Source organism: Liolophura sinensis, chromosome 6 (assembly GCF_032854445.1).
Source record: "Liolophura sinensis isolate JHLJ2023 chromosome 6, CUHK_Ljap_v2, whole genome shotgun sequence".
Classification (NCBI taxonomy): Eukaryota; Metazoa; Mollusca; class Polyplacophora; order Chitonida; family Chitonidae; genus Liolophura; species Liolophura sinensis.
The window spans coordinates 53,272,451-53,293,537 of NC_088300.1; the positions used below are offsets into that span (position 1 = coordinate 53,272,451).

The 21,087-nt window shown below is 40.2% G+C and overlaps 1 protein-coding gene and 1 pseudogene across 1 annotated transcript; both read right to left on the reverse strand.

The window, feature by feature from the left end:
* Positions 1-597: 597 nt before the first annotated feature.
* LOC135466582 (endoglucanase 4-like) lies at positions 598-11,564 on the reverse strand (annotated as a pseudogene).
* Positions 11,565-13,483: 1,919 nt separating this feature from the next.
* On the reverse strand, positions 13,484-20,135 carry LOC135467344 (GLIPR1-like protein 1). Its single transcript, XM_064745114.1, has 9 exons — positions 20,031-20,135; positions 19,192-19,268; positions 18,117-18,285; positions 16,817-16,935; positions 16,181-16,278; positions 15,457-15,489; positions 15,118-15,213; positions 14,483-14,585; positions 13,484-13,710 (listed from the first exon to the last, which is right to left on the reverse strand). Exons 1-9 carry the CDS (start codon positions 20,133-20,135, stop codon positions 13,701-13,703), a joined length of 810 nt encoding a protein of 269 aa, XP_064601184.1. The 3' UTR covers positions 13,484-13,700.
* Between the last annotated feature and the right edge of the window lie 952 nt (positions 20,136-21,087).

Here is a 21,087-nt window from a genome sequence, read left to right on the forward strand (position 1 = left end):
TTTTATGTTGCATTTAGCAATGTTCCAGTCGAGAAGTCATTAGATATGTGTAGCTTTATCTTCTTAATTGTGCCAGACCGAGTCCATGCCGCCAATTACATGCGGCCGACATTCACTAAAGTATCATACCTAAGACACCAGACATGTCACCCCACCCAGTCACATTATACTGACACCAGGCCAACCAGTCACGTTTCCTTCCTATAACCACTCTGTGAGCGCCATACAAGGCAGCAACAAGTACCATTTTTAAAGTATCTGGCAAAACCAGACCAGGTTTGATTCCAGGTAGAACGACTCAGAGGCGGAAGCTCTATCATTACGCCACTGATTGTTCAATCCTGTGTCGCTATGCTGCAGTCAGGGGCTATTTATGCCATTAATCCTCAGTCAGCCTCAGAAAATCTTTTCATGGAAACAGTTTCAAGGTCTACTCTGTTTCAGAAAACCCACACTATAGCTCATTCTGACTGAAAACCAGAGGTTTGTTAGATGTCACATAGGGGGGAAACTTGTCAGTGTCGAGAAAGTCGTATGCACGCTGTTTATAAGCCACCCTTCCACCCAAACGGTGACAGAAACAAACAACAAGTTTTGTAATACTTTTAATCACGAGAAAAATCTGTACATGTTGCTGACGATTGATTAGTACCCGGCTGTCTGCTCTGGATGAAGTTTTCGGATGACTAGAGACTTGAGACCTGTGGAGAATAGAAAGGTTTATGTTTTAGTACCACACTATGTTTTAGTACCGCAATTTGTTTTTGTACCGCACTATGTTTTAGTACCACACTGTGCATATCTGTATTTCAAGCGAGGTAAAATAGTTAGAGAAATATTCCTGCTGAAAATCTTCTCTATATATAACAATTATAAAACGCAACTGTAGCCCAGTTTAATTTACTTCTTATAGTCTGAACTGTTTACTCATGTATGCAGTATTCGGGATCATAGTCTGAACTATTTACTCATATATGCAGCATTCTGGGTCATAGTCTAAACTGTTTACTCATGTGTGCAGTATTCGGGATCATAGCCTGAACTGTTTACTCATGTATGCAATATACGGGATCATAGTCTGAACTTTTTTCTCATGTATGCAGTATTCGGGATCATAGCCTGAACTGTTTACTCATGTATGCAGTATACGGGATCATAACCTGAACTGTTTACTTATGTGTGCAGTATTCGGGATCGTGGTAGTCTTACATGAAGTTCGTCTACCTTCTACGAATATCACACATGCCACACGTGGAAAAGTTCTCCAGTAATTTGCCACAGGTAGATGGTTCACTTAATGGACATCGGTTTCCCTCCACCCACAAAATTTGTTGCCACTTTGAGAGTAAAAAAATTCTTGGATACGAAGTTAAAACAACGAAATACATCAAATCGTTAGTGCTGCAATTGGTTATCCCAACTTATTATTAATATCTCCTTCATTTTGGAGAAACCATTAACGTTTTTGTCTCCCAAAGACGACATACCAGCGATTGCAGCTTGGAAACCAGCGTTGTAGTCACAGGCCACCTCGTTATTGACGTAGTTTGAGCGGTCATCTTTGTAGCCGTCGCTGCTGTCCGGCCCACCGACCATGGCACCAAAGAGTGTGTGCACGTTAGGTTCGTGGCTGGACATTACAAACGGTCCGCAGGGGGCCGGCTTGAATGGACATGAGCTAGGAAAAAATATACAGAGAGAAATCAAAGTTCATATCCAATATGAGAAAAATTTATACTACATGCAATATCTGAATCCCTATGACAGTAATTATCGGGTTGTTGTGGCGATAACATTGCTACACTAGGTAGGCCCTATACGTTGTTGAAACATTTATTGTTTCTGAAGCCCTTTCACTTTTTTTTTTTACAAATTCCTAGTACAGAATTTAAGGTATTTTAATATTTGAACTCTAAGGTGAACTTCACGGATGATGTCATTAGTGTTTGGCACTGATGACGTCACAAGCTTTGCTGTATTGCTCTAAACGCAGTTACATGTTCAGACACCTCCGTATATGCATTAGTGCTTATTACGTACTGTATTTGGTCAATAGCCGAAAAAAGAGGTAAAACAGTGTCAGAAAACGATGATGTGTTCTCTTAGTTGTCTTTTCATTCAAAGTATCTTTTTGTCACTACATGTCACTCTGTCTAAAGTTCATTTTGATGTCTTTTATTTGAGGTTAAAGTATGGCAACCAACTGTCATCGAGGTTAAAGAAAAAACACACACCTTGATCTATGATGAGGACTCCTGGGGAAGCTCTTGCCAAATCCTACCACGTAACTGAAGCCAGTGTCACCTAGAGCATAGTGGATTTGCTTCATAGCCCAGCTCCGGTACTCTGCTGGATACAATCCCTCGTCGGCCGCCATTAGAGCCACCAGCGCCATATTAGCTGCATAACCAGAACCATGTAACAGTATAAATGTCATAAGTGCAAATGTGTCAAAAGTATCTTTTACTTAGTTATGCGTATTTTTAACACATATCTGAGAACTCCTTATTAATATTAAAACAAGTTTGGTTTCCTGCAAGTATATCTCATTGACCAGAATTGAACATACATTTACGTATCCCTTAACTGCAATAGCGACTTTTAAAATCAAAATTTTTTTTTTCTCCAAAAATTTTTCGTAAATCACACTGAATGTTTTACAGCGCTAAGAAGGTGTAACTAACGAGAATATTCAGTTATGAAAAATTTATTTCTGAAGTTTTGTAAAAAGGTTCTTTCTTACAGACATATCTGAGAGATCCCCATTGCAGTCGCCAAGCCAGACCCTTGGGAGTGTATTTAATCGTCTGACCGGGAAACCAGTAATGCTGGAATGTATCCTCAATATCTTTCTTGTATTTGTCCGTCTTGAAGAATTTGTAAAACAAAAGCTGCAAAGGAAAATTGAGATTTTTAAACATGAATTAACCAGTTAACATATATCCCTTAATCACAGAGCAAGAAAATTCATTTGTATAGTTATGGTATAAAAATGATGGCAAACATACGAGGACTAACGCGGGTTGAACGCAAGTCTATCGGCAGTCATGAGGCATGATTCATATCCAGCTCTTGGTGCCTCGACTGTGACCTTACGTCAGAAGATTTGTCAGATACCGAGACAGTTAAAGTGACAGCGAAAAAGGGGACAGTGAACTAAAACCCAAAAAGACAGCAAATCAACTAACAATAAAACCCTTACGCATTGCTATATGATACCGGGTGGATTTTATATCAGTATACACCTATCTTACTTTGTGGATTACAAAATTTCTCAATACAAACGGAATCTTGTAAATTTGAAAAGCTATTCCCAAACTGAAAACCGTCACTAGCACCATGCCGAATGTTGATGAAAACCCGGCAAGTACTTTCGAGAGTAAATGCCCTTTGCAATGACGATGTGTGGGTAAACTGGTAATGTATTACCTATATGCATGTGCAATGACAACAATTCATAATTCGACATTGCGCGGGAAAATGTACCCCATTTTATCAAGCAGCCTATTTATTATTCAGTCTACATAAAGCCTAAGTGTTGGTATTGAGCCGTGATATCTCTAGTGCTGGATCTCATCGTATTCTGATCCTTGCATTATAGAAGATCAGCTTTGAGCTAAGAATTCAATGTGAGTTGAGGATCTATTAATGGCAATATTATAGACGTGAAAACCCTGGCTAGGCCAACAGAGACGTAAGAACCGTGACTTGGTTAACAACCTATCATCACTCAATCGGAGAGCCTCACCTGATTGGCTGCCTGTTTGTCATCCCAACTCATCCCCCAACACGGACCGGGCTGGTAATACTTCACGGCTTCGTTCAGGTACGTTTTGTCATTGGTGGCCATGTAGAGCCATAAGCCTGCCCAAGCATGTTCGTCGGTGTTGTTCGTGGATCTTGAGGGGAAAATACATGTTCAACAGGATTATAGGTGGCAGAATCGTCCACATGCTATTTATACCTAATATATATAACAAGATCCATAACTTCAATGTCTGAGATAGAAGTGTTAACTTTAAATAACTGGACATAAACCACGGAAATATAGCCCAATCTCAACCAAACAACGTTCATTCCAAAGCTGCCTCTTTAAGCTTTACATTGGTGTGTGAATCAGCAAACAAGCATGGGGTAGGTGAGGGAGGTGTCACTAGGCACTCTGCTATTCTCCATTCATAAAACTTAGCGTTTTTGTATTCGTGAAAATTCTTTAAAATGGCAATAAACACCAATCAACTAAATAAATACACTCTTCACATCCAGTAATGGGCGATTATTTACACATCTTATAACCAATACAGGATAGATGTACAATATGTTCATGGTATGTTTTATAATCATTTTTCTTTTAGCACTTTATATATGCATGAGAGGAATTATGCTGTTGTTAAATGTTGAATTTTTCTTGTTTGATTCATTTGTAATTCAAAGATACTGTCGGTTTCATACGAGTAAAATTCTGATCCAAACCTGGAAAATGTGACATATAGACGCCCTATTCGCCCAAAACTACACAGACATCAGTATGTCATTATGGTGAATGCAGAGTTTTACCCCTCCCTACCTCCCTCTCTGCCATCGTGAGGGATATCCTGAGAAGCTTTATTTGCCCTCTTTTATTTAACCTACATTTTACATAACAAACACAAGCCTAAAAGAAAACCTTGATTGACTGGAACTATGACTGGAACTAGATATTATGTGAATTATCTAACTTACAGTGTAAAAGCTGAAGGAGTTCTTCATTAAATGGTTTGTACATTTATGAAATATATGCATTGCATTTATGAGCTAGATCATGAACATCCACTTGTCATCGTTGGCTTGATCGATGCCCATAAGTGGTGACAGGAAGGAGGCAATTAAGTGAGTCAATATACTTACGGGTAGAAGGAAGCGGCTGCCCCAACACTAGCGCTGTACTTGCCTTTATGGGCCATGGCAAACTTATACAGCTGCTTGGCGTGCGTCAGAAGTTTGGTGGAATATGACGGGTCTGTGTAAATATACTACAATTATGTAAACAAACCCTGAACGAGAATATTACTACAATGACCATTCAATTAAATTATGTCGAGAAGTAGTATAGACTATTTACACAATTATATTTATTGATGTAAGTAAGGATGTATACCAAATAAATGTGGCTAAAAACGAATCTTGAAATGAATTTTCTTGTGTTTACAAATCATTTTCCAACCGATTTTATTCGAGTTAAAGCATTAAGTCTTAACCGAGGCAACAGTGTTTAAAGGAGAGACAATTATGTAATAATTCTGAATCAAATTTCATGCGTCCAAACAAAAAAACATTTGACAAGGTAGATGGAGTAACCCTAATTAAGATATATTCCTCCTATACTGAGACATTACTTTTGGTTTTGAACGCTATAGATCCAGCAGCCATTGCAGCAGCTGTTTCCCCGGCTACGTCACTTCCGGGATTAGAGGGTGTAATCTTATAGGCCGGTCTCTCCATGGTCATGTCTTCTGGCCTTCCCAGAAGTTGTGATCGGCATTGCCGTTACCAACCTGCCAAAATCAGTTTAGAAGCAGATCACGCTTTAATAGTTCCCTGATTTCAAAATCTCTTATATCCCTCTATAATAGGGGAGTACTTATAGATGATCTCTCACATCAGTGGTATAAGGGTCACCATGCCTAACTGTTTCCGGTGGATTTTGTCGGCCATCTTGAATTTTGTCACTCTGTGAAACGAAATGGCCATCGAAAAGATTTGGCAATAGAACCGATCCAATCTAAATAATAACCCCATGCTGAATAAATAAAATAGATCTTTAAACTCCACATATAACCATATACTTATATGCCCTAAGAAACTGTTAATAATATAAATGGAGTCCAAACCATGAAAGAACTAGTCAACAAAATCTGACTTTTGACTGCTGTCTTAACATTAGAGGACTAACCTGGACATAAAGCTCGTTGGCCCCAGTATGACATTTCAGCAGGTAATCCAGCGGCCACTTGATGGCGTCGTACATGGCGTCCAGCTGACCGGAGTGCTCGTAGGCGTCTTTCCAGTGAATCAAACTCCAGGTTAAGATAGTGGTACTGTACGCCATTGGAAAGTTAAACTTTACGTGGTCTCCAGCTGGAAATTAAAATAATCAAATAGTTCAAAGATTATGTATGACACAAAAGTTAAACTTAAACTGCCCTTAAATATAATATTAGAAAACCGTGTTATCACGGATTTACACAAGGCTACGGTGAAATCATTTTGTGTTTATTCTGTAAAGGGATCTATTTCCTATATTCCGTTTTTCTCAGTAAAGTTTAGTTCCGCAAATAGCATTAGCAGAGGACACAGATATTCAGTTATTTAATGATCGTTTAAGATGGCACTCAAAATAATGCATGTATCTGCAGTTTTGTTTGTTTTGGTAATTATTACCTAGTAATAATACAGGGCTTATATTTTAGTACCACGCTATCCCAAATCTTACCGTCATACCAGCCTCCTGTCAGATCTTCCCCTCCTTTCCCCTTGTCACCCAGCGCGGAATCTCCTCGCCACGGGATACGGTTACTCGCCGGAAGTTTACCAGATCTTTGCGCCTCGTAGAAAAGAATGGATTTGTACAGAACCTCGTCATAGTTGTACTTCGTTCCGTCGGCTGTTGAAAATACAGTATGACTATTAAGTGCTGAAGTAACAAATGATGCATTGGTTTATGTCTTATTTATATTCATCCGGGTCTAGGATTCAGACAATCGTGTATTTTTATTCCAAAAAGGAAAAGCTTTATATATGTGTAAGAAATAATGGAAATTTTACATGCAGTTGAGTACTTGTATAATGAAGATCCAGAATGGTTTAGCTTGGTCTGATACTAAACTTGATGTCACTCAATACATACGTTAGGATGAGGAAAGGATGATGAAAGCAAACACTCACTGTTTCTGATATTTGGATATCCGTTATGGTCGACCCCAAGATTAAACAAGACGGCCGACCCCGAGACTTTGCCTGATGATTCGTGATTTCCAAAAAACCTCAGGTTGATAGTTCCCTTTTTGTAAAACATACTGTCCTTTTTATTGACAATGATCCACGTGTGGCCATCTGGAGATTTCTTGTACACATCGGCATGCTGAAGCTGTCAACATTCCAAATGACAAGTTGCAATGTGTAAATGTTATACCCGTCCAAATGTATAAACGTACATCTAGGTACTTTGCATGGACAGTTGTACTGATATCTACCCGTCATCATTTAAGGGCACTCGACAGCTTTCTACGTGAGAAAGCAAACCCAAGGGTCAGTGCCATGAATTCTTAATACATATTGACGTTATTAAACAGTTTGTAATGAAAAGTCTACCAATAAACCTGGCAGGGAAAAATTCTTGAGTAGGAAGTGAAACATAAATAAATAAATAAATAAATAAATCAGTCAATCAATCAATGAATAAATAAACTGAATTGGATTGAATGTGCTGTTCTTCTGGAGAAGTGCATACTGAACGCAGATGAAAGCAATTCCAGCTAAAAAAAAAAAAACAGAGTACTTTTTGCATGTACGACAAATTATAGCTCACATCTAGCTTTGTTATTGGTAAGTTAAAGGTGAGAATGGCCTCAAATCCTTCCACATCCTGCGTCATCTCAAAGTTGTAGTGGGCCTCAAATCTGTTACCCCAGTCGTTCGTAACGACTAGGTCAGCTCTGGAGCTTTCCCCACCCCCTGGGGCTGTCACTGATAACACAAGAAGGAAAGATTGTCATTCGTTAATGTTTCCATTCAGAAGACATAACACACGTGACGAATTACTGATTACTAAAGTTTCAGGTCCTTTCATTGGTGTTTACAATACACGTGTTTCATACACTCCTTCTACCGTCTGAAAAAGCACATCATACTAATCTGCATGTTGTGTATACAAAAGCGGGCACACTAGACTAGAGTAATACCTCTGTAATTCTCCTGCTGCTTTAATTTATGTTAAATTTAAGAGATTTGTTTCTTCTCCACTTACTGAAATGCAAAGATATCCTATTGTAATGCCAATACGAATTCTCCTTATAAAGCTGCAAAATAAGTCATCATATCCCTATTAATGGAGAATATACCGTGATATTTAACTTTCGATAACCTAACTACAACTCTCTAGCATACATAGGCACCATATTTGCTCACCTTGATCGAAGTCACCGCCTAATGTTCCCGAGGGTACATATCCTGTGAAGAAACAAAAAACATTTCCATGATTGTTGCTATAAAAGAAGTGATTGAGATATGCCGATCTAAAGACGTGATACAAACTGAGCACTTGGCTTCTTTAATTTTCAAAATTCAGAAATATGTTCATTCGTCACAGAAGTAACTTAGCAGGCCGCAGATTTAATGATTATGATATATGACGCTGTTCTTGTTTGATTTCACGCTTGGTGGAAGGGAAGCAACTGTTGATGAGTACCGGGAGTGACGCCTCCTCTGCCTGTGGTAAGTTCCTCCCGAGTGACTTGACCTTGATGTCTGGTTGTCGGTCGCAAGGTGGCGTCTGGTAGATTCTCTACAGTGACAGTCACGGTAGGGTTGATGTTGCCTGAACCATGGCCGACAAACTGCAGACATAACTGATCACCGGCGTGCTCTTCTCCATCCCACGGTTTGTTTTTCAGCACAAATGTCTTGCCGTCATCGCTTTGAGACTCGATGTCAGCCAACCAGATCTGTATGCGTTAGATCATCAAAAACTGTATTCAGGTACCAGTTGCTCTAAAAAACTGCACAAAAAATACAATTGCCTTTTCAACGCAACACTCCAATATTTGATAAAGATAAGTGTAAATGAAATTTTTTTCACTAATAAGTTAAGTCAGCTGTTACAGAATGAAAGTAATGGAAACACACGAGGGGTTCCTTAAGGTATGAAATGTGTAGGGCTACATATTGACTATAAGAAAATAGATATTCAATGTCCACTTCTTTGGGATTTCCTGACACATATAAGATTATTCTATTTAATATCGTCTCTCCAGATAGATTTGCATAAAGACACTGCAAGGTACCTCGAGTTTATCGATTGGTTCGCTAAGGATTAAGTTTGCCTTCCAGGAGTGAACATCGATGGCGAAAGGAATACAGAACTCCCCATTGAAACCTCCTTCCCAATGGTTGCCAACTGTCACGGGTACAGTCAGTGACGTCACACAAGCTATGACCGTTCCCAGGATGACTAGAGTTAACATCTGAAAACAAATGGTGAACATCTACAGCTGTATTGTATGATTATTGGACTAAGTGATTGTTCTTGTTAGAGACCTACATGCACTCCTACAAAGTGGATCTAGATTAGCTGGTACATTGTTTCCAACGGCATAGATGAGGTCTAAGCTACGGCGTAAATTACTTGCCAGCGACATATGAACACTACAAACTTGTAATTTTCACCAAATGGTATCTAGAATCAGGATCCTTTGACTAATTCCACTTTATTACGACTGTGCACACTGATCCAGATTCACGAAGAAGTTGAGCAAAAATAATTTTTGAGTGAATTGAGTTCAAATCCACATGAAAAGGATCTATAAGCATAAACATGACTGATTTTCTACATTTTACCTCAAAAACCGAAAATAACGAGTGATTTTAGTTGGCCAACTGTAACAAAAACACTGATTTGTAACCAAACTGTTTATAAGTCACATCATAACACAAACTGAAAGTTGAGGAAAGAAAAGCATTGAATGTTGACACATTTCAAACTGCAAGGACCATTACGTGAACACGACTCATCTGCAAATTTCTCCTCTGGAACTGAAAAAGAGTAATATTTTCTCGAACAACAACAGAAATGCCCGAACTCGCTCCTGAACTACAACTAACAAAACAGGAAACGATCCAAAGAAAGATCAAACGCCAAGTCCGCGACCAGAAAGACAACCACCACCACCACCCAGGGTCTACAGCTCCACCGATTGAGCCCGGAGGAGGGCCAGGACTCCTTCCTCAGAGTCATCTGAGCCGCGTACGCCAGCTGCTCGCCGGTGAATCCTTGGTCGAGGAGCTCGGACACGTTGCGGCGCCGGGTGGGGGAGGAAACGCGGGTGAAGGCAGCCGGCATCTGCGACGGTCGTCCGCGGCCATCCTTCGGATCGTCCTTCTCGGGAGCTGGAGGTGCCAGGATCGCCACTGGAACAGATACGAGAAGCCAGACTGCATGTTTTTCGAGCATCTTTGCGAAGATCCGTCGAACTCCTGGAGCATCCCAGCGTCGATGCATCCTCTTCCGGAGATCAAGGACGTCGTCCCGGATGACAGATCGGTCAGGCACACGTCCAGGAGGAACCGAGAGACACAGGAACTCAACACCAGCTTGCAACGCCTCGTCCGACATCAGGGAACCAGCTCCCAGCATCGCCTCCAGAAGCTCCCGACGGGTGGGGGACGTCATCTCATGGAGTGGATTTGAAACGGGAAAATCCAATTTTCTCCTTAAGTAGCAAAAAGTAGCAAAACCTTTTCCAACCAAGTAAAGAGTGATGTCATAGGTATCAAATGATGTGGGTTTGAGTTTGTACTTTGCTGTCCTTCTGTACGATTTGACCCGATGAACAAACAACAAGCGACTGCACGACCACATGTGAGTCAAACCAAGGTAATTCTCCCAGTATTGGCTCAAAAGGGGAAACGATCACCTGGTTGGGCAGTTGCCATCCTTGGGTGACTGGAGGAACCACAAAAACTTGGAGACACGCACGTTCACTGGTGAGCACACGAGCACAACTTGTCACTTGCTGGGAAGCGGCACAAAGAGGAAAAAATAACCTCACTTATAAACGCGCACTGCTCCTGATCAGAGGGCTCGGGAACCAAACTAAAAGCATATCTCGGTTCCCCAGGGATAGAACAAAAGAAAAATACCCCTGAAATAATTAAAATCGAAAATCACAAAAATTATTTTTGCTCAGGTTTTACTTGAATCTGGACGACTGTGCTGTGGTGTAAAGCCGTTATTTGCTTCTAGCCGATCACTTTTGGTGTGCAAATGCATGCTTAGTATCAAAATAATAGAAATTGTCCAAACTTAAAGCAGCTATAAAGTTTTATTGATGACGGTTTGAAAATCTTGGCGAGAGGACACAAGGTTTTCAGGTAGAGATGACGCTGCAAGTTAAGTCCACTTGTCGTTGAAAGTTACCCGTACATAGATGCTTGCATCGGAAGATCCATATTGGTTAACCTATGTCAAGATTTTTATGGCTACTTTCGCAGAGGTCGGGAAAGCTAGGTCCAAATGCTTATTGGCCATGGAATGTTTCGGACTGAGTTAAAGCACTCAACGTTGACATTGTCGCTTTAGATTAGGGATCTAAAGAAAGCTAATTAGGTCTAAGATTATGTATGCATCGTTCTTCTGCAAACATGTGAACAGTCCAAGTGTTATCAAATGGCAACTTGGGTGTAAGCAAAGCTGTACATTGCTGAGCGAATGTTTTCATTGTTTTCCAATGATAGACACGCAGACGCATCACTATGTTGAATACTCTGACATTCATCCTCCGGAATCTAATGGACTTACCTTGGTGACGTTGATGATCAGGACTGACTGACTACTACCTGACTTAGATATTAAGTAGTTCATATCCACCAGATGCTTCCTTCACATGGTTCCAAGCCAACAAAATGACCGAGATCACCCTAACAGGTCCTTTGCTGTATTTTATTACAGTAGTTAGCTTACTATCACGTGGGAAACGTATGGTCATTGGCGTTATCAAAGGGACAGCTGATGTCGTTCCGTTAGTACATGAGTAAGAAATTGGTTGTATAACGAATGTACATAACCTCAAGATTATTTTCTAGCCAGAATAAGTCTTATCTCTTTCTGTCAATGACGCTTCAAAAACAACTTATGAATGGAGCTGGCCTCTTTAGTACCGTGTCTATTTTTATTCAGTCAGTCAGCCAAACAACCAAATAATGTTTCAACATTTTATCTGGTAACGAGATCAATTAAACTGAACGGAATGGGGAACACTGTCAATCTAAAACTATACGATTTTGTACTTTTCTTTAATTTTTCACCTGTGGATAGTCGTGAGTTCCCACGAGCTCTGTCCAGTATCCTCCCACCATAATGCTGTGTCCATAAACCAAAGAGGTAGTTCACATGCAATGAACGTTAACAGTAGAGAATGATGTTTTTATTTACAGCTTGGACCCAACTTATGTACGCGGGAAATATTGAGGGCATTTCGTGCATTACAACGTGTATGTTCCAGGTTACATTATTTGTCTGATGCTGTTATTGAGACTTCCCGTATTCCCACATTCTACAGCAGTCAAAAAGGCCAATCTTTCGTTATAACGTACAAACAATCAACTCAGCTGTTGTGGATTAAGTAGGGCTACCTGTTTTACTTTGTCGGTTTCTCAAATCCCTGCACCGCAGACAAAGGCAATCTTCTTCTTCGCCATTAAAAAAGATCCCATTTTCTGAAGTCCATCTCTTCCTACTTTAGGGTTGTCACGGAGAGATTACGCGGCACTTTTCTCCTCATCCATGTTTTATCCAGGAGTTTGCCTAATAATATTGACTGCTGTTGAAAAAGTCACCCCACCCTACCGGTTTCGCGGTTCTAGGCAACAGTTCATTGCTTGATATAGCTTGGGATGAATCTCCTGTTTCTATATTCCTTATTGTAAATAAGGAATCCGGGTTCAAGTGAACGACATCAAAATGCCCCTTAAGTGCGCTTCTTGGTTCAACATGGACTGCCCCGGGTTCATGTGAGCGACATCAAAATGCCCCTTAAGTGTGCCTCTTGGTTTAGCATGGACTGCTCCGGGTTCACGTGAACGACATCAAAATGCCCCTTAAGTGCGCTTCTTGGTTCAACATGGACTGCCCCAGGTTCATGTGAGCGACATCAAAATGCCCCTAAAATTTCGCCACAGGTTCAGCATGGACTGCTCCGGGTTCACGTGAACGACATCAAAATGCCCCTTAAGTGCGCTTCTTGGTTCAACATGGACTGCCCCAGGTTCATGTGAGCGACATCAAAATGCCCCTAAAATTTCGCCACAGGTTCAGCATGGACTGCTCCGGGTTCACGTGAACGACATCAAAATGCCCCTTAAGTGCGCTTAAGTGGACTGTTCTGAGTTCATGTGAGCGACATCAAAATGCCCCTAAAAATTTGTTACAGGTTCAGCAGGACTTCTTCAGGTTCATGTGAGCGACATGTGCGCCTCCTGGTTCATCATGGATTGCTTCTGGTTCATGTGAGCGACATCAAAATGTCACAACAACCGATAATACTAAACGTAACAGGACGTTAGGTGTTCTAATATAAACAATAAGACACATGTTATTGTAAGATGCCAGTATAAAGACATTTTAATGAAAAACAACCAAATGCCATTAATTTCATATTTTTTTTATTAGGCGAGATCTTGACACCACATCACTGATATAACAATAGGAAATGAAAACACAAATGTTGGAGAAGAAATGAAAACCTCAGAAAAAAATAAGTCTGGTGAGGAGTTTTTCTTAGACCAAACATACATGAGCACAAAGGCGCCAAATAAATAATCTGAAAGAGTGACTTAAAACTCTGAGATGACAGAGAGAAAGCAAAGCTAAGAAATAATTTAGAGTATGCCTTGAATATATGTTATGAGCTTCCATCTGAGACGTGGAGCTGTCACTTGGATATGATTCAACACAGTCTGCAAGAGAAGAAAGAAATTTTGACACAGATGTAAATTAACACAGTCTACAAAGGAAGAAAGACGATCGGCACGGATGTAAATTAAAACAGAGAGAGAAAAAGAAATTTTGACACAAATGTAAATTTAATTAGTCTACAAATGAAGACGACTGTTATCCAATAGATTATTCAGCCAATTAAAGCCGGTAACCTGGCACGCATGTCACTCAACAAGTCAGTCTGCAAGAAACGCTCTTGGCGAGAGTCGAGAATACTTAAAATCTTTCCTCTTTCGTGTTATTTTAGAATTTTTATCACACATATCGGACGTATCCATGATTTATAAGTTATACTATCCAGTAGTGCCTCTATCTACTTACCCGCGAGTCTTGCACAGTTTGGCTGCTTGGCCGCAACAACTGACTACTTACCCAAAAGTCCTTACACAGTTTGACTTTTTGAAACTTTTGTAAGCTCCTTGGCCGCAATAACTGACTACTTGCCCACAAGTCTTTGCACAGTTTGACTTCATGAAACCTTTGTAAACCGCTTGGTCGCAATAGCTGACTACCTACTCACAAGTCTTGGCACAGTTTGAATGCTTGAAACCCTTGTTAGTTGATTGGCCGTAATAAATGACTACATACCGGCACGTCTTTGCACAGTTTGGCTGTTTGAAACCTTTGTTAGCTGTTTGACCACAAATATTGACTATTTGCCCACAAGTCTTTGCACCGTTTGGCTGCTTGAAACCTTTGTTAGCTCTCTGACCGAATATACTGACTACTTACCCACAAGTCTTTGCACAGTTTGACTTCATAAAACCTTTGTAAGCTGCTTGGCCACAATAGCCTTTCCAGTGAGAGCAGAAAGTAGACTTGTCCTTACAACCCACTGAAATTATCAAAAGCACATAAATAATTCATATTAACCATATGGATAGGACGGGGAAATGGGAACCTGAGCGACTAGTCCAGCGGCGACTATTTCTCCAGTTCAATGTATGTGTAAAAACAAGAATGAAAAGACCAGGAATCATATTCTAGACTATTTGTTTTTATTGAAAATATGCACCACATTATATATACTATGTAAACATTTCATATGCTTACCATAATACAGACGTCCATTTCATTACGTTACCAAACATTGTAGTTATGAATAAACACCAAGACGAGCTTATTAAGTGTAACAGAAATGTGCTTAAAAACGAAACACTTATTTCAGTGAGCCGCAGAATTAATCATTTATCGCTGAACGAGAGGCCCCATCAACAAACATAAACAGACAGACAGACAGACAAGCAGACAAGGCACGGCATTAAACGAACACATACAGCATCTGACAGTCTTTATACAATGAACGCCAAACAAACAAAACCCAAAAGGCTTTTAAAAAGGAAGCACTCAGGATGACGTAAACTTACAGCTACAGTCCTGTCCGTAAAAACCATCCGGGCAGCTACACTCACACGTGTCCATGTTGACGACACCACCATTTGCACACTCGGACACTGGGCATTCTGTCCGACATGCATCAGAAGGGAAAATCATGTGCATGGGACAGCATGACATCGATAGAACCAATAAACACAAAGCAATTACAACGTAAAAGTTACATCTAACATCATGTCTTACATTAAAACTCCTTAGATCACTGTCGTGAAGCCAGTTAATATTCGGTAAATTTCCCAAAAATTATTTCATGCTTGACCAATAAGCATTATCACTGCACGATTAGAACCACGTATGATCAGCTCACTTACCACATGCCGGGTCGAGCTTAGGAATACAGGGGACTGTGGATATAAGCATAAAGTGCACATCATACACACCAGAAAGACAAGAACAGTGCATGTATATTATCTTCCCATCATATCATCATGATCATGCTAAGACGTAAAATGGAATTTTAAACGTTAATTAACATTATGTTAAATTCACACAGGCGGGAAGTATTACATAAAAGAAATAGTGCGCTTTTATGCCATGCCCTTCCCTGTATGTTGCTTTCAAAGTGAAACTTGTGAGAAATAAACCGTTGTAAAGCTGCTTTTTGTATCCTCCACTGGCCGTCGGGAGAAAATGAGAGAGGTTGGGGGGGGGGACATATATTGGTCATTTCATAAAAGATGTTGGATGGAATTTCTTATTATCACTAGTATGTGAAAAGTAAGACAAATGATTACTAGAAATAAAAATACGCTGCTTGGTGGTAATTGTATCTTTTAAATATTAGTATTATCCAATCATGACGTGACCCTGTTTCTATGCTGCCTCAACGCAAGTACATGGATCCCAGCTAGCTTATGTTTCGCATGATGGGTTAGCTGCAATTGAAAATGTCAGCTTTCTTGCAGTATGCGTGATTTTGCTCAACGAATACTAGGAAGCATGTATTTTGGAGGGTGTTCATGAAGAAATTATTACATAAGAGGGGATGTTTTTAGTACTGCATAACCTAAAGACTATCATGGTAGCAAGACTTACCACATAGGTTATTCTCGCATTTGAAACCGCCATCTTTGACTTTACACTGAGAGCAAGAGGACCCAGACGTGTAGGGTCGGGCGCCAATATAGTTTCCTCTGGTAATGAAAATGAAAGATATCAGTCGTCTTCATTTTTTGACCATGTCTGTGGGTTTTTTGTTAAACGCTGCCTCACTCGAGCGTACACTTTTGCCCCCAATCATTGGAATAAAATGAGTTTTTTACATCCAGTCAGACGAGTAATATTTTATAACTTTGTTGACGGTTTTTTCTCTCTCCAAATTACTCTGGACCTTTGTGAAAACAGTTGTTTGGCATAAATAATTTCCTTGAGCAGAAATTCCTATCAACACATGTCCACTGTCTATCGCGTCTACTTTCGCCATGGGGTACAAATGAAATATGTCGTAAGTAAACGGACGTTGAACCTATTCCTGCAATTGTCTGTTCATACAGGTTTATTGATTTAATAATAATTATGGCAGCAGCAAGGGTCGACGAAACCTGGGAAGTCCCTGAAGAACCTTGCCTCCCCAGATACTTGATAAATCTCCTGTTTAAAAAACCACAGGCAAACCAACTGGAAATGTATTCCAGCAATATTCCATTCTAACGACACAGTTATTTAACTTACGGCGGATCGTAGTTACAGACTACTAACGCTGCGTTGGTGTGATTCTTATACCCAGGGTTGAACAAAGTCTTACAAGCAGCGATGCCACATCCAACAAGCCTGGTCTTCGCCCAGACAACCTGTTCAAGAAATAACACAACATAATGCACTCAGGGTTGACCAAACTATTACAAACGGTCATGCCACATCCAACCAGTCAGATCTTTGCCCAGACAGCCTGTTTAAGTAATAACACATAATATACTCAGGGTTGGCGAAACTCTAACAAACGGCGATGCCACATCCAACTAGTTGATTCTCCGCCCACACCACCTGTTCAAGTAATAACTTTGAGATACACTCACGGTTAACCACACTCACAAGCCGAAATGAAATATCCAACCAGGATGATCGTTGCCCGGACAATTTAGCATTTTCAAGGAATAGAATCATATAATACAGCAGACAAACGCTTTGTGGAAGAGTTTGGACAGATAATTATCTGGATTCAGCTGCTTTCAATGTTTTTCGTGGCCTTGGCGAAAGTAAGCTGTGACGGGTGTTCTCTGGTGTCGTCTTGCATGACGTCCGCAGCATGAAGACCAATAGCTTTCTACCATAGCATATGCCAGAGACTTCGCCAGTTACCTCCGGCAAAGGTCGGTGATTTAATGCCCACACTCTTGTTTAAACTGGCTGTCAGCATTTAGACGACAGATTGGCTATCGATGGTGTTTTCAGCCAATCACTGGCTTTAATTCCAAAGTACTTATTGATGAAGAAAACGTCTTCATATGAAGACAGTAGGGGCGGAGCCAAAGAAATGGTGCGCCGAGTGAGCAGACATTGATTGACAGGTCACCGACCATGTGACATAGCAACGGCTGTTGGATTGACACACTGACAGACCAGTGACAGGAAGACAGGGCGTGGCTTTGCATGAAATAGCCAATCAGTCGTCTAAAACGGGTAGCGGTCATTATATAGGACCTCTATCCTATGCTTAGGTGAAGAATTTATGAATATGGCGTTAAAAGAACAATGAAATGAAATTTGAATACGCCTACGGCTGACCAAATTGTCACATCCGGGCGATGACAACCAGCCATACCTTTGTCCAGACAACCTGTACAGTTGATAACACAACACATTAGGTGGAATAGGGGTTTAATGGGACAAAACCTGTTACTGTTCAGAACACAATGTCAAGACAACACAGGCCCTATTAAGGCGAACCTATATACACCCATAATAATTCCCAATTTGTCATTTTGGATGTGGAAAACGGGTTTATACAAGAATCAAAGGTGACGGGACATACTTGCGTGTAGTGGCCGCACACTTTGCCTGCCTGACAAGTGTTAGAAGAGTATTGGTAAAATGGCTGCTCGTTGTACCATTCTTGAACTACTTCCTGGGGGTCAACATCCGGGACATTGTGTGCGGCAAAAGCCGTGTACAGGTTTTGCCCCATGTAATTCCCTTTACAACTGAAACAGCAAGGTCATATTTCTGAAGTTTCTGACTAAATTTGCAGCTGATATTGATATAAGCCTGACGACATGCTGCAGTTTGAATCAGAAATCACTCCATTCAAAATGATTAAGAGTTTAAGTGTGTATGAAGCGTGTGACTCAAGCATTCTGTGTGTCACACAATGACTGGCACAAATGAAAGCGTGAATGGAGAAGAGGTGTCGAAGACTTTGTTCCTCAAAATAATATTCAAAATGAACTTACAAGGCACATGACTAACTGTGGACGACGAGATAATGACTGTGAATGCTTGGACGTTGGTGAAACAAGAAGATGAAGAGTGAAAATTAGCGTTCGCAACGTTGTTTGGAAAGTCATAATCATGTTAAATGGAGCGACTTCTGACTAGAACTACAGCATGCCGACAATCCCATCTCATTATCTAGTGAGAAAATTCGGACTAATATTTGAGTTATCAGTTTCTAGTCTCGTGCAGATATCCAGAAGAAAAAAAATCAATCTTCCTTACGCTAGCATTTACGATTCACCTATTCATTTTATGCAGAATGCAATATTTATCACCAGAAAATTCAAACGGCATGTTACTCGTCAAAATTATGTTCAAATGAATCGCTGAGTGTGTGCAAATAAAGAACTGAGATTTATACATACATGTAGAAAACATTTATATAATTTCGTACACTAACCCTAAACCAAAATTACTGCAACCTAAACTAGATGAACCCAGCTGACAACGATAAGTGGTGTGAACTTACCGTGTGTAACTGTTATCAACTTCAAACCATCGTCATAACTCAGAAAACAATGGAATTTTCCGATAAAACAAGCTCATCACCTTCTTAGGTATATGTTTTCTTATCCAAACAATGAATGAAGCAGGATAATTGTATAGATACTTACTCAGTAAGAAAGTCGTGTTTAAAGGTACACTTGTTCGCCCAAGCTTGGGCTCTTGCCGCGAGACGGTCGTCCCATTCCTGTTGTAGAAAATATAAAACTATCTAAAATAATATCTAGAAAACACTGGACGATATTTTATACGGCCTTGTGGCACAAAGACAGTCGAATTCATGTTTTTGTTTTAATACAAGAAACCAGGCAACCGGACCCTGACCAATGAGATCGCAAGAATACAAAACTTGCTGATTTGACAACGGCTTCTAGTCAGGAGTTTTGTCATGTAAAGCTAGCTGGTAAAGAGCGGTGATTTACGCTAAATATATCGGTGTCCTCTTCCCATTAATTATATACCGCGTTAAACACCTACCGGTTGAGGACCGGTTGTAATTAAGTTAATTAGCATGAAATACGGCTGCTGTTCCATATAAAATAACACTTGCGTTTAGCCTTTAAGATGTCAGTGAAGCCGGCTGCTGTCGCTAATGATTCGTCTGCTTATTACCAGAGGTAACCAGTCGTCAGACCTGGGAGAATATTATGTTGAATAAAACTTTCCGCGATTCATTTGCCGCATTTCTGCACTAAAATAAGTTTTAAATAGTTCATTAATCGTAATCTACCTTATTTGTATCACATAATCAACAAACTGCTCAAAGATTTCCTAGTATTTTCTGTTTTTATAGCTGGCCTATTTGCAGCCTAATCCTTGGCACGTTAAACACGAAGACCTTTTCCCTAATTATCTCATCTGACTTCAGACTTACCACCTGCACTTTGACAGGATTGTCCTTTCCCTCACGACCTCGCCATATACCTACATATATAGACCTTAGACTTACCAGACGTATTTCGTCGGCCCCTGACGGCTGTACCGACCCCCTTAAGGTGTTGTGCTTGTGTAGGATGACTTTCTGCTCCTGAGGGGTCAATTTGGAAGGCGCCATTTCACATGCACTACGGCGGTTACCTGATGACAAAATCGATATAAAGTGCCCTCGGTACCGTGAGTCTCAAAGAACTGTTTTTCTTTGGTAACATCCAATATGCTGTATTTGTTCATGCTGACATTTTAAAACTATTTTAATGGATTTGTTGCACTGCTAAAGGTTGACAACCATTGATCCATACCATGAAAATGAAAATAATACGGACCCAGGCCAAAATGACAATTATAAATGAACAAAATGTCTTCATTTATAAAATCCATATCGGAATCTCTTGAAACAAATACTGCAAATTCCTGACAGAGAATGCTATCAACACAGTTTCAATCATGTTGAAAATACTGCCTCAGTTCAGCAAACAACTTGACATTTCGGTGCCAACAATCGATGGTTTACTTGACATTTCGAGTAAATAGGAATCACTGCATGACCTTACGCTGAATGGCTAACTGACTGGAAATATGACAAAGGACACATTCAAACAACACCCAGTCATGTGTCTATTATAGTTAGCATAGTGAAAATGGTTATTGGAAAACTCACGTGATACCCATTTACCAAGCTGGAATTCATCGGTCGGCTCTGAATTGCAATGGCACCAAAAGACACATAAGATCAAACCAACAATTAACCTCACCATTATCATTTTTGTCGAGGACATCAGGAACTAAGTCTTCGGCCCTAAAGTGCCTTTTATATATATGTCCTAAAGATATCATTTTAAAATTCTTAACCCTAAAGAAGGTTCCTGATATTGATTTTTTATTTTAGAAAATCATTAAGCAATCTATCAAATTTACTCGGGAGTTTCCGTGTTCTGTCCTAAGGTGGGTAAGGTAAACACCATTACCACTGGACTTGAAGGACGACAGTCGGAAATCTGAGACATTCGTGTGCTCAAGTCGGAAGTCAAAAAAGGCAATCCATTAAAACTTATACGATGTCCATATGT

Bases quoted from the DNA above. Each gene is read 5' to 3' on its own strand.
- LOC135467344 (XM_064745114.1), bottom strand. From the start codon at position 20,135: ATGGCGCCTTCCAAATTGACCCCTCAGGAGCAGAAAGTCATCCTACAC. The intron at 19,269-20,030 runs GTAAGTCTAAGG...TTTCTACAACAG, and splicing joins GGGCCGACGAAATACGTCTG to GAATGGGACGACCGTCTCGC. The intron at 16,279-16,816 runs GTAAGTTAAATA...TTTCATTACCAG, and splicing joins GTCTGTAACTACGATCCGCC to AGGAAACTATATTGGCGCCC.